At 39.5% G+C, this 14470-nt stretch overlaps 1 protein-coding gene across 1 annotated transcript; it reads left to right on the forward strand.

Moving 5' to 3' along the window:
- The first annotated feature begins 5134 nt into the window (after positions 1-5134).
- LOC308644205 (arf-GAP with SH3 domain, ANK repeat and PH domain-containing protein 1-like) lies at positions 5135-11841 on the forward strand. The gene is made up of 2 exons (XM_081285040.1): positions 5135-5254; positions 5800-11841. Exon 2 carries the CDS (start codon positions 5801-5803, stop codon positions 9095-9097), a length of 3297 nt encoding a protein of 1098 aa, XP_081141166.1. The 5' UTR covers positions 5135-5254; position 5800; the 3' UTR covers positions 9098-11841.
- The last annotated feature ends 2629 nt before the right edge of the window (positions 11842-14470 follow it).

Below are 14470 nucleotides of genomic sequence, written 5' to 3' on the forward strand. Positions count from 1 at the left end.
AACACTGGCAAGTCACACCAAACCAAACTCATTTGCAAACAGAACTCTTTATACAGTTTACTCTTTGAATACCCAAAATCTTTGTCAAATATTCGTGTGTTTGTGTGTGTGATAATATATTATTGTTATCAGATAAAGCTGTGCTCTTCCATTTCAACTTTCCCTTTAAATTTTTATGTCTCAAAAGTTTAAACCAATTAACCCTTATTTGTTAGATGTAGAAACTATCTGTTCTCACACAAGGGGATCATGAAAATCTAATCTGTTTAAACCAGAGAATACAGGAATAGAGGATGCACAAGAGGAACCAGCATCCCACCTGAATATAAGAAACAAATAATAGATGTCATAGCTTTCAGTGTCAAAATATGTATTTCAACTGACTCCTTCAGATATCTTTGTTGAGAAATGAACCTAACATTTCCCTGGGATCTGAACACAGCTTTGGCCTTACTAAACAAAAATGAAAGGACAAATGCAATAAATATCTACATACTTAAAATTATAAAGATTAAATCTTTTCAATAGTATTTCAGTAAGATAGGTTCTATGGCTTGTTTTTGTTTTGACGTCATCTTTGCCATTGAATCTCTTAGGGACCTTCTTTGCTTCTCCACTAGAGGATTGTTGGATTCTCCATCAATCTGTATCTTTGCATTGGTATATGTTTCCTTGTCTGTTTTATTTATGGTCATTGGACAAATAATCTCAGGTTTGTGAAATGAACAGCATGTTTCACAAAACCTATTCACAAAATTCCTTTAGTCACATGATTGTTGTCAGCCAAACCAGCCAGCACAGAAACCCAGGAGATAGCATAATTTTTAGCACAGCTGAACCATGGACCTCAGATGTATGTGGAGGCATCTGTAATGTATGAGTTGTTTTGTCCTCTTCAACTTTGCTTGATTATATACCCCTTTTGTTTTTCAGCCTCTAGGGATTCATCTGATTTCAGAAAGGTAATTAAATTTCTATATTTATTCTAAATTATTAACTTTGTAGTCAATGAAAACTACACTCTTTATGTACTATCTTCTTTCCAAGCGCACCGATCCCATCACAATAAAAGAGGCGCTTCCACAGAAAGGATTAGGCAAGGTGAAAGAAAAGACAGTCAAATTGGGTAAGTTTTACATTACAACACTCCAGGGAACACAATGTTAAAACACTTGAAATGCTACCAGTGTTCTCACATGTAAGGTGGTTTTCCCAAAGAGGTGGGAGGATTTTCCTCACAATGTCACCAGTAGTCACAGAAAATGATCTCTCCTCTGTGTTTCTGGGAATATCCCCTCAATTCTGAATTGTTTCCCCTGCATATCATACTATTACATTCTCCCTATTTCCAGCCTTTGGAGTGAACTAGCTACCATGCAAATGTCACCATAAGCATCTCTTTAGAATGTGAAAGGTCAACCTTCTGAAGTTTCTTAGAAATATTTCCTGACATGAGCCAAGCCTCATTCTGTATCTTTATACCTTTCCTCTGCCTCAACTGTCCTCTGGCATTAGGCCTCACCTATCCCTTTATTCTGAGACAAATCCTGACCTATTTCATACTCTTTTCTGTGTGGGCCTACAGAATTTCATGCTCTCACCATCTCCTGCTCTCTGGCTACTCACCTCTCACCTGTCTTTTTGAGGGGTGAGTAGCCAGAAAAAACACCATCCCTGGGGGCACATTTTCTCTCCCTTCTTAGTTCATTTTCTCTGACACTTCAGCTGGTCACATTAGCTTCCAGACACATAGGTTCCCCTTTGCCCTTCTCACCGGAGTCACATGGGTATAGTCTAGCCTGCACCAGTTTTTTTCTTCCTTCCATCAGGCACAACCTAGGTCCCTTGAATAGGCACTTCCAGGATCCTCATGTGCGTGTGTGTGTGTGTGTGTGTGTGTGTGTGTGTGTGGTTTAGAGGAACTGAATCAAAGAAATTACTGTTGCAGTCTTTCCGAGGATGGCTATGGCTTCAGCAGTCCCATCACCCATTGAGAGAAGAGCATGCTTTTTAAGCACTAGTGCATAGTGCACCTTTTGGTCAGATCAGTTTAAGCAATATTTTTGATCTCAGGTTTCTCCTTAGCAGGGCACATCATGGTACAACTTAGAATGCAACTTCCTCTTCTCTCTCCCCCTTTGTCTGAGGCAGATCTGCATGCAGGTTGTAGGCTTTTTTTGTTTATGGTACACAGATTACTGAATCTCTGGACTTTTTCAGTGTTCAGAAATTTTAGGGATTTGAATAAAATCCCTCTTTCACTCACTTTGCTGAGAAGCTCTTCACCAACTCTTTGGTCTCCATGCAATAGTGCAGCTTAGAATGCAGCTTACTCTATACTAACATTTTCCCAGAACCAGCCCTTCTTTCCATGTGTATTTTCAAGCTTGTTTCTTAGCAAATTTCATTGATCTTGAGTAGACAAATCTTGGCAATATGGTTTGCACTGAACCTTGTATCCTGTCATGTCTATAAGATGTGTGTTGAGGATTTGGATCAAGAAAAAATACTCCCTGAGAACTCAATGTTTGTTGGGTGCAAATGGGTACATCTTCATTCACAACTACTTGGAAGTCCAAGCCTTGAAGGATGGCTGTATTCAGTCCACTCAGAGGACTCCAGTTGCCAATTAAAGTGGCCATGGGATAGAACTAAATGGTAGAGTATTTGACAAGAATGCATAAGTTTGTGGGTCTACTCCCAAGGTGTATACACAAAGAAAGAGAAAGAAAAAAGAAAAACTGTGGAAAGTTGAAACCAGTAATTATTCACCAAATATTAAACTTAATTGGAAATCATATTTGGGAATATTAAGTTGTTTTGGTGTTACAATTATCCTTTTCTATTTGGATTGATGTTCACGCTTTCTAATGCAGTTCTAAGGAATGTGAGTAAATGTATTCATTTATCAGCAGAGACCCATTTTGACATGACTTCAGAAGAAGAGGACAAAAGTTTTGATGACGCTCAATGTACCCAGTCTCAGGTATGTCAACATATAAAGCATTTCTTCCTGTTTCTTCTTGTTTTTCTTTCTTGAGGAAAGTAAAGGAGGCCAAATGAAAATACCTTTTAAATAGTCTTTTGGAATCCAGGCATTATATATTACTAATTACATCTAAAACCACTCTGAACTGGTTAGAATCTGAAAATAGCATTAGTAGTCCTGTCAACTTATAGCTAAATTTACTATGTAATGGAGGCAAAACAATTCTAAATGTTGCTTGTGCTTCCACTTGCATAAACATTTTGAAAAATAAAAAGTTGAGACTAAATTTGAGACTGACGAATAACCACCTGGGTTATGAATGGTAATGGTCACTGACTGCATTCATGTGAAAGGTTGATGTTGTCACAGGCTCAAAATTCTAGTGAAAATCAGTAGTTATTTGCTACAAGTTGAAATATATTAACTTTACATCCTGGTTAATGTTTATTTGTTATTTTTTGTTTATTTTTATTGATTTTTTAAAAAATAAATGACAGCAGAATGCATTATAATTCTTACTACACATATATAGCACAATTTTTTATATCTCTGGTTGTGTATACAGTATGTTGATGCAATTTCTGTCTTCTTACATGTATTAAACAATTTTTCTGTGGTGACCTTTTCATTTTGTTTCTCATCCTTGCAGAAAATTCAGTCAATATGTTGAATAATTTTATCAAAATGTCTTAGTATATTAAAGAAATGTATTTGTGTGCATTAAGGGGGGAATGATGGAATTTAGAGATGCTATCTCATCTTTTTTCTCACATTGCCAACATTCCTGGTGTGAGATTTAGCACACATCTAGATTTATTTTATTTGGCTGGCATATGTAGGTCCTTGGGTTTACAGCTTTCCCTTTGGGGTGTATCCTGGGCAGGGGCCATATCTCAGTGTCAGATCCCCAACTGAACACCTAAGTCTCATATTTTCAAACAAAAACTTTGTTAGTTCATTGTTTAAAAAGTGTAATCCTATTTAATATGAAACATACTCCTCAAAATTCTTTAAAATAAGACTTGAAAGCCTTCTCACATTTGATGGTGAATGCAAAGTCGGATGAGTTACAATGAATATCATTCCTCCCATCCTTTGGGGTGTGTACACCTTTGTTAGCACGTTGTCAAGGAATGCCTTTTCTATGACATCCACCCTGCTTTTACCAAATCAGGAGCCATTGGAAGATAAGTGTTCAGCTTCATCTGGAGCACAATGCTAAGACACCCTATGGAAAGTATGACTGCTCAGTCTGTAGTTATCTACATGTTAGTTAGCTGCTTTCAAGACCAAAATTTGGGTGATGTCTAAAAGAGTGATAGTGAAGTCTTCATGCAGCTCATTGGGGTCCTTTATTTTACAGGTATATTCTGAGGATCATCCACAGATGCGTGTTTCTCACTCATCTGGAGAGAAACATCATAAAGCAAAAGAGAAAGAAGATGGACATGTCCATGGTAAGAACAACATATTCTACACAGTTCTTTGGATAGAATATTGATTTATAACATGAGTGCTGATGTATTCTAATACTGGGAGAAATGAACCTAGTAAACAGGGAATAAAGAAAAAGCAAGAAAGATAAAGAGTTGTCTCTCTCAAGACCAAAGTCCAGCAGCAGGTTATAGTGGGAGTGTCCCTCTTAGTTTCTGTACAAGACAAGTATAGAGCACAGGGGAGTTGAAAAACTTGAATTTTTATGTTGGAAAGAATAATGTTCTTCACATTCTACCTGCTTTCTGTTCATTTCTCAGTGTATTTTTATTTTCCTCAGGGAATCTTTTCTAAAGATCAGATATATGTATTAGATCACAAACCTCTTTTCTAATATCATCTGTCTAAAATTATAATGATCTTTTTTTGTGTCTGTCTTCTCCATTAGATTTTAAGCTAAAGAACAATAGGGGTCTAATCTCATTTGCTATATCTTCAGAGTTCAGCATATTGTGTCACGTGTTTTATGCACTCATTGTTTTAGTGTATAAATAATGCATGTGAAATATACAGCATTCATATATTTAAATTAGTCACATATTTTATTTCTATCTTCTTTTTTCTGACAGATTCTGTTAGCCTATCGAAAATCCAGAAAGCAGTTCTATCACTTCAAAGAATAATAAAAAGCAAAAAACGTCACTGCACACAGTGTTCACTACATTTTGAAAAAAATGCACAACTGGAAAATGAGATTCATGAGCTAAAAAAGAGGGTATCAGAGTTTAAGCAAGAAAATATAGAAGTGAAACAACAACTCCACAATTTGAGGTATTATATCCTAGATCAAAAGAAGGAGTGGAATCTTTTCCTTTAATCCAGTAAAATAAGAAGGAAATTTTTTTTGTAACTACTGCCTCATCTGTTAGCACTTTGCAAAGGAGAAAACGTGAATAAATTATAAATTCTTACAAATATGATAGCATATTATTAAATGTGATTACTTCTAAAAACTAAGTTCATATTTTTCCCATAACAATTTTAATGTCTCTGTGGAACTCCATCTGCTAGTAATCTATTTATTTAACCAGCATAATTTGGGATTGTTATTTGTTTATATTTTTAACTTTTTATTACAATTAATATTTCAAGAAATATCATTTATAAAAAAATCATTTCCTACTCAGGTACCATGGCATGTGCCTATAATTCCAGCAGCTTAGGAGACAAAGATAGGAGGATCAAAAGTTCAAAATAGGGTGGGAGCGCGCCAGGCCGGGCGCAGGGCTGCGCGCGGGGCGTTCATGAGCCCCGGGAGCCTGCACCGTGACTCACCCCCCGCCCCCGCTTGTGTCTCATCCCCCCCCCCCCGGCAGGATGCCGGACCAGATCTCCGTGTCCGAGTTCATCGCCGAGACCACCGAGGATTACAACTCGCCCACCACGTCCAGCTTCACCACGCGGCTGCACAACTGCAGGAACACCGTCACGCTGCTGGAGGAGGCTCTAGACCAAGATAGAACAGCCTTGCAGAAAGTGAAGAAATCTGTAAAAGCAATATATAATTCTGGTCAAGACCATGTACAAAATGAAGAAAACTATGCACAAGTTCTTGATAAGTTTGGGAGTAATTTTTTAAGTCGAGACAACCCCGATCTTGGCACCGCTTTTGTCAAGTTTTCTACTCTTACAAAGGAACTGTCCACACTGCTGGAAAATCTGCTCCAGGGTCTGAGCCACAATGTGATCTTCACCTTGGATTCCTTGTTAAAAGGAGACCTAAAGGGAGTCAAAGGAGATCTCAAGAAGCCATTTGACAAAGCCTGGAAAGATTATGAGACAAAGTTTACAAAAATTGAAAAGGAAAAAAGAGAGCATGCAAAACAGCACGGGATGATCCGCACCGAGATAACAGGAGCTGAGATTGCCGAAGAAATGGAGAAGGAAAGGCGCCTGTTTCAGCTCCAAATGTGTGAGTATCTCATTAAAGTCAATGAAATCAAGACCAAAAAGGGTGTGGATCTGCTGCAGAACCTTATAAAGTATTATCACGCACAGTGCAATTTCTTCCAAGATGGCTTGAAAACAGCTGATAAATTGAAACAGTACATTGAAAAACTGGCTGCTGATTTATATAATATAAAACAGACCCAGGATGAAGAAAAGAAACAGCTCACTGCACTTCGAGATTTAATAAAATCCTCTCTTCAGCTTGATCAGAAAGAAGATTCCCAGAGCCGGCAAGGAGGGTACAGCATGCATCAGCTCCAGGGCAATAAGGAATACGGCAGTGAGAAGAAGGGTTACCTGCTGAAGAAGAGTGACGGGATCCGGAAAGTGTGGCAAAGGAGGAAGTGCACCGTCAAGAATGGAATTCTGACCATCTCACACGCAACTTCCAATAGGCAGCCAGCCAAGTTGAACCTTCTTACCTGCCAGGTGAAACCGAATGCCGAGGACAAGAAGTCTTTTGACCTGATTTCACATAATAGGACGTATCATTTTCAGGCAGAAGATGAGCAGGATTATGTGGCGTGGATATCGGTGCTGACCAACAGCAAAGAGGAGGCCCTGACCATGGCCTTCCGGGGCGAGCAGAGCACAGGGGAGAACAGCTTGGAAGATCTGACGAAAGCCATCATTGAAGAGGTCCAGCGGCTCCCCGGGAATGACGTGTGCTGTGACTGTGGCTCGTCAGAACCCACCTGGCTTTCAACCAACTTGGGTATTTTGACCTGTATAGAATGTTCCGGCATCCATAGGGAAATGGGGGTTCATATTTCTCGAATTCAATCTTTGGAATTAGACAAATTAGGAACTTCTGAACTCTTGCTGGCCAAGAATGTAGGAAACAATAGTTTTAATGATATTATGGAAGCAAATTTACCCAGCCCCTCACCAAAACCTACCCCTTCAAGTGATATGACTGTACGAAAAGAGTACATCACTGCGAAGTACGTCGACCACAGGTTCTCAAGGAAGACCTGCTCCTCCTCGTCAGCTAAGCTGAGTGAGTTGCTGGAGGCCATCAAATCCAGGGATCTACTTGCACTCATTCAAGTCTATGCAGAGGGGGTGGAGCTCATGGAACCACTGCTGGAACCTGGACAGGAGCTCGGGGAGACCGCCCTTCATCTTGCCGTCCGAACTGCAGACCAGACATCTCTCCATTTAGTTGACTTCCTTGTACAAAACTGTGGGAACCTGGATAAGCAGACGTCCCTGGGAAATACGGTTCTGCACTATTGCAGCATGTACGGCAAGCCCGAGTGCCTGAAGCTGCTGCTGAGGAGCAAGCCCACCGTGGACATCGTTAACCAAGCTGGAGAAACTGCCTTGGACATAGCAAAGAGACTCAAAGCTTCCCAGTGCGAAGATCTGCTTTCCCAGGCTAAATCTGGAAAGTTCAATCCCCACGTCCACGTAGAGTACGAATGGAACCTTCGACAGGAGGAGATCGATGAAAGCGATGATGATCTGGATGACAAACCGAGCCCCATCAAGAAAGAGCACTCGCCCAGACCCCAGAGCTTCTGCCACTCCTCCAGCATCTCCCCACAGGACAAGCTGTCACTGCCAGGTTTCAGCACCCCACGGGACAAGCAGCGGCTCTCCTACGGGGCCTTTACCAACCAGATTTATGCCTCCACGAGCACAGACTCGCCCACGTCACCAACTGCAGAGGCTCCACCTCTGCCTCCTAGGAATGCCGGGAAAGGTCCAACTGGCCCACCTTCAACACTCCCTCTAAGCACCCAGACCTCTAGTGGCAGCTCCACCCTTTCCAAGAAGAGGCCTCCTCCCCCACCACCCGGACACAAGAGAACCCTGTCCGACCCTCCCAGCCCACTACCTCACGGGCCCCCAAACAAAGGCGCAATTCCTTGGGGTAACGATGTGGGTCCGTCATCTTCAAGTAAGACCGCGAACAAGTTTGAGGGGCTGTCTCAACAATCCAGCACCAGTTCTGCAAAGACTGCCCTTGGCCCAAGAGTTCTTCCTAAACTACCTCAGAAAGTGGCACTAAGGAAAACAGAAACGAGCCATCATCTCTCCCTAGACAAAGCCAACATCCCGCCTGAGATTTTTCAGAAATCTTCACAGTTGGCAGAATTGCCACAAAAGCCACCACCTGGAGACCTGCCCCCAAAGCCCACAGAACTGGCCCCCAAGCCCCAAATTGGAGATTTGCCACCTAAGCCTGGAGAACTGCCCCCCAAGCCCCAGCTGGGTGACCTGCCACCCAAGCCCCAGCTCTCAGACTTACCTCCCAAACCGCACATGAAGGACCTGCCCCCCAAGCCCCAGCTGGGCGACCTGCTGGCAAAGTCTCAGACGAGTGACATCTCGCCCAAGTCTCAGCAGCCCTCCGAGGTCACACAGAAGTCACACCCCGGGGATCTCTCCCCAAACATGCAGTCCAGAGACGCTGTCCCGAAGCAGGCATCTGAGGACTCCAGTGACCTCACGCCCACTCTGCCCGAGACGCCTGTACCACTACCCAGAAAGATCAACACGGGGAAGAATAAAGTGAGACGCGTGAAGACCATTTACGACTGCCAGGCAGACAACGACGACGAGCTCACCTTCATCGAGGGAGAAGTGATTATTGTCACAGGGGAAGAGGATCAGGAGTGGTGGATTGGGCACATCGAAGGACAGCCTGAAAGGTAGGGGGTCTTTCCAGTGTCCTTTGTTCACATCCTGTCCGACTAGCAGAAAGCAGAACCTTATGGTTGTCTCCATCCTCCATGCCAGACTTCTGCTTCCATGCCACCCTGTGCACAGTGTGTGTATAGCTGCTGTTACAGAATAGGAAACTCCTCGAGGGCCACCTCGGGAGGGGAACAGAGTATGTATTGTAAATATCCTGTGGTCTTCTGCCTTTGCCAGTATGAGGGTAGCCTCGGGGCCCGGTGCGCCTTGCTGGTTTGCCAAAGCCGTCCCTGGCACCTAGCACTTACATCTCTCTCTATCTGTGCTGTTTTACAAGCAAGCAAAAATAAAAAATAAAAATAAAAAATAAACCAACTACAACAAAAAACCAGGAGTGTAGGAATTGCTGGCTTTGAAAGTAGAGTGATTTCTGTTCAGCAGCCATTGAAGGGCCTAGAGTCGACTCTGCTCCTTCCAGTGCAGTATTCTCAATCTTGTTACTGAAAATGCAGCATTAGCAAAGAGGTGGGTTCTGTTCTCCAGGTGAAACTTCTAGTTAGCTCCATGACAGACCAGCCTGTAGTTATCTGTGTACACAGTTTACAGCTACAAAAACCTACTTTGGTATTTATTACAGACAAGTGCTCAGTTAAATATGTTACTCCTTCAGCAAATGTTCACTGACCCAAAACTCTTTGTGGCATTTTACAATGCACACAGCCTCATGCAAGTTGAGACAAGTGGATTTATACTGTCTTATGATGATGAGTGCCCACCCTTGAGATATTACCTCATTATGCAAAAATAACATATCCTTCATGCCTATTTTGACAAAGTTTAAAATATGTCTGATGAAGTTTAACTTTCAGGAACCAAGGACTGCCAGAAAATATTAGCCTCTACATTATGCATGCATCTAGAAGCTTATACCTGAAATCTTGCCTTTTATAAAGGAATAAATAGTATGAATAAGTTGAACTGTACATTTTTTAAACTTGATTGCCATTAAAGCAGAAATTATAAGGTTGCAACTATATCTGTTTGTAGTCAGTCATTCAACTCTCTCAAAGAGTATGAATTTACATAATGTATTATGAATCAGCATCCCTCAATTGTGTTGAAGCATCTAAAGTGTTGGTTTTAAATTATTTTCTTAGTTTTGTTCTTGGATAAATTAACTTTTAAAAGACTATTCAAAATGGAGAAATTAAAAGTCAGCCCTTCACACAGTGTTTCCAGAGTAGGATCCAGGTGCTGAAACCAAGCTCTTCTGCTCTTCTTCATACATCAGTGTTCCCATCTGAAGCGCCAGCCACTAGACAGTTCCCTTTCAAGTCAATTCATAACCAAGTTTTGGAAGCTGCTATGAATTGCACTGTGAAAAAGCTCTCCCTGCAAGGAATCTTGTCTCTGTTTCTCTGTCACTTGTGCTCTTTCTCTCTCTCTCATTTTGTTTTCATCCCAGCCATGCTTATCAGACCACTAAGAACATTGTGTTTTGATCTTTGGCATCAGTCTGAATTTTGGACAAGAATACAGCAGTCATGTTCCACAACCAATGGAACTGTCCTTGATTCTAAGGCTCGTGTCATTCTGATGTTCCATTTGCTTAAACTGCTATTTTGGCAACAGCACAGAAGACTTAATATTTTTAAGCAGATAATCTTAGCCGTGAATGAGAAATGTTAATTTCACAGAAGCACAATTCCCAACCAAATCCATAGGAAAAACCCTCTTTCATAGTCACAGTGCTCAGTAAATATTTAGTTCTGCTTAAGTGGTTACTATGAAAACTTTGAGTAGCCACCTGAAGAATAAACCTTGCATGGCATACCTGAGAAATATTTTATCAGCTACTATTGGAAACTGATTTTAAGCAATTGCTTCCTCAGCATCAGGGCACACGTGCATTCCCGCACCTAACCCAGAATGTGAGGGAGGCACCAGGCCACGTGCTGATATGTGACTGGCCGTGCCAGCAGCCTCAGCATTTAAGCCACACTGGTATCAGGACAGGAAGTCAGCATCTGAGGCTGCCCTGAGTCCCAGCTCATTCATTCACAATTTGAAGTTGCAGTAAAGAGCCGTTCTTCATTGTGGCCAGACTATTTGCAACTCATCTGAAAATAAACTAGTTATTTTAAATACACACACAAGCTCCGTCTCTAGAGTTATGTGGAGGCGATGTCTATTCTGTTTCCCCTATTGTAGAAACTCTCACAGATGCATTTTTCAGACCTTTTTTTTTTCCTCCTCCTCCTCTCTGGTTTTGTTTTGTTTTCCATGAGGAATTTGAGTTCTCTCTAATCCAGCTTACTGTGGGACATAGGAAAACTAGATAGAAAAACCATTGGCAATCTTGTTGAGTTTAAATCTGATCTCATTCTTAAACTCGGTGAAGAGCCATGATCTGCCATTTTGTACATGATATAGTATTTTGAAGGAATGGGACCTTCCCCCCCCCCAAAAAAAATAGCAAATTAGTTCTTTTTTTTCCCCGGAGGAGAAAGTAATGTTCTGCAAGTAGTGTGTGTCTGTTTGACTGTTGAACAGCAATTGCTATTTATTTTTGTATTGCCTAGATCTTCAACGTGTTGTATAGGAATCCCATAGTGCCACTCGTTAATTTCCGAATCCTCATCTGGATGTTACCATCAAACATCAGTACACTTTTCGTTTCACATGTATTTAATGTGACCATTTTTCAGTACTGTATGTGTTAATTTCTACTTTTTTAATATTTAAAATTGCTTTTAAATAAACATTCTCAGTTGACCCCCCCCCAAAAAAAAAAAAGTTCAAAATAATTCTCATTAACATAGCAGCAATGTCCTAAGCAAATTAATGAGACCCTGTCTCCAACAACAACAAAAAAAATGAAAAAGACCTTGGGATGTAGCTAAGGGATTTAGCTTCTGGGCATTCAATTCCTGGTACCAAAGTTGGGGATGAGAAGAAAAGAAAAAAAAATAACTTTCTATATTTCTGTTTACTTTTGAAAAAAATTTCAATATAGAGTTATTTGGTTAAAGTTGGGAAACTTTAAAAAGATTACAGGATTTTTAAATTTCTCTCAAGAAAGTTTGTATTCCACCAGTGAGGCATTTTTCACTGCCCTGAAACATGTTATACATTTATAGTTTTTAGGCTGATTTTGGGGATCAAACTCAGGGTTTTGTGTTACTAGTGTGATGTGCTAGTGCTGAGCTAGACACTAGGCTACACTTCTAACATTAACATTCATTAAAAAATGAAATGAAAACAGATTTTTTTAAAATTTTTATTTTTTTATTGGATGTTCACAACATTACAAAGCTCTTGACAAATCATATTTCATACATTAGAATCAAGTGGGTTATGAACTCCCATTTTTACCCCAAATACAGATTGCAGAATCACATCAGTTACACATCACATTTTTACATACTGCCATATTAGTGACTGTTGTATTCTGCTACCTTTCCTATCCTCTATTATCCCCCCTCCCCTCCCCTCCCATCTTCTCTCTCTACCCCATCTACTGTAATTCATTTCCCTCCTTGTTTATTTTCCCATTCCCCTCACAACCTCTTATATGTAATTTTGTATAACAATGAGGGTCTCCCTCCATTTCCATGTGATTTCCCTTTTTTTCTCCCTTTCCCTCCTGCCTCATGTCTCTGTTTAATGTTAATCTTTTCTTCCTGCTCTTCCTCCCTGTTCTGTTCTTAGTTGCTCTCATTATATCAAAGAAGACATTTGGTATTTGTTTTTTAGGGATTCATTCTCATTCATAAATTTGTTCATATTTCTATATTGAAAGGACATATACTTTCTATGTTTTTTAGGTATACATGACAGTAGACTATATGTTGACATAAATTTATTTTTGTTATGTCTTATATTCCATTGTGTGTGTGCACACACATATTTTTTTAATCCCTTCATCTGTTGAAGAACATTACTCTTCATTATTGGATTAAATATTAGGTCCCATCTTGTTCAAAAATGGATTTTGAGTTTTTTGTAAAATACATAATGATCAAAAAGGTAAGTTGAGAGTGTTACCATAAAAGAAACATAAAAAGTATAATAACAGGTATTAGATTATTTATCCCAGTTCGGGGTTATAGTAATACAAAAGATACATATTTTTTATATCTTTATTTTATTTATATGTGGTGCTAAGGATCGAACCCAGCACCTTACCCATGCTAGGCAAACACTCTACCACTGTGCTACAGCCCCAGCCCCAAAAGACACATATTGGAAAAAGAATGTCTGAATATGCTGTTACACTATAAGCCAGTTATAGGTATACCTGACATATTTTATGAAGATAAATGATGTTACTACTGAATTCATAAGTTTGTATATAAACAATGTCTTTAAAACTTATTTGACATGAAATTATCTTTTTAACTGTGGAGGACCTATGATTGTGCAAAAAAATTACCTTAAACTTGTCAATTTACCAAATCATTTCTAATTTACTTTTCTGTGGTATCTAAAAGATTTGCTAGTAACAGAAACTTATCAAGTAACAAAACAATCTTTTATTATTGACTTTCAATTATGTATGTTTTACACAAGATTAAAGGAGAAATTTAAAATGTTAAACTAGAAAAGCTTTAGAGAACATAAAATTTTTATTAAGATTCTAAATCAGCATACAAAGAGCCAGAACATAAAAAGACATTTTTGGTTTTTGGCAAAAATCAATTAAAAGGCATCCATATTAACTTCAGATATACCTTAAAAGAAGATGAGGTGAAGAGAAAAAATGATGATATGTTACATGAAAAAAATAAGAACCCATTAAAAGAAAAAGAAACAGAATTTAACAAAGATGATCAAGTGAGAAAGCAAGCTGAAATCTCTGTTTGTACAATAGATACAGAATTGGAGACTGCAAGAAATCATTTTAATCAGGTAAATGAACGTTCAGTAAAGTTTCAAATTTTTACTGTATTTCATTTGAATTATTTATAAAATCCCTTTAACTTATAGTATGTGGCCCTGTTTCACTTAATGATGGCAATGTGGTCTGAGGAATGTGCTGTTTGGCAATTTCACCAACATGCAGTCATCATGTGTGTGTACTTCCACACACTTCAGACATCTCCCACAATGCCAGGAAACACAGACTTACAGGACCTCCATTTATATGCAGTCTGCTGTTTCCCAAAGCATGGCTATGTGGAGTGTAAACTATTATTTTGATTTAAAACACAATGTTCATTGTTTGGCAATAAAAAAGATTTTAAAAAATCTGACAAACCAGAAAAAAAAACCACAATGTTATCTGACTCTGAAATTAAATGATGATATTTATGACAAAACTAGTTACAGCAAAACTTAGCATCTGGTAGTTGTTCAGCATTTCTTTTCTGAATGAAGAAGTTTAGTTTA

This window comes from Spermophilus citellus (genome assembly GCF_964194105.1).
Source record: "Spermophilus citellus genome assembly, chromosome: 1".
NCBI classification, from domain to species: domain Eukaryota; kingdom Metazoa; phylum Chordata; class Mammalia; order Rodentia; family Sciuridae; genus Spermophilus; species Spermophilus citellus.

What these genes read in the sequence shown, in the direction of transcription:
- LOC308644205 (XM_081285040.1), top strand. Translation starts at nt 5,801, where the DNA reads ATGCCGGACCAGATCTCCGTGTCCGAGTTCATCGCCGAGACCACCGAG.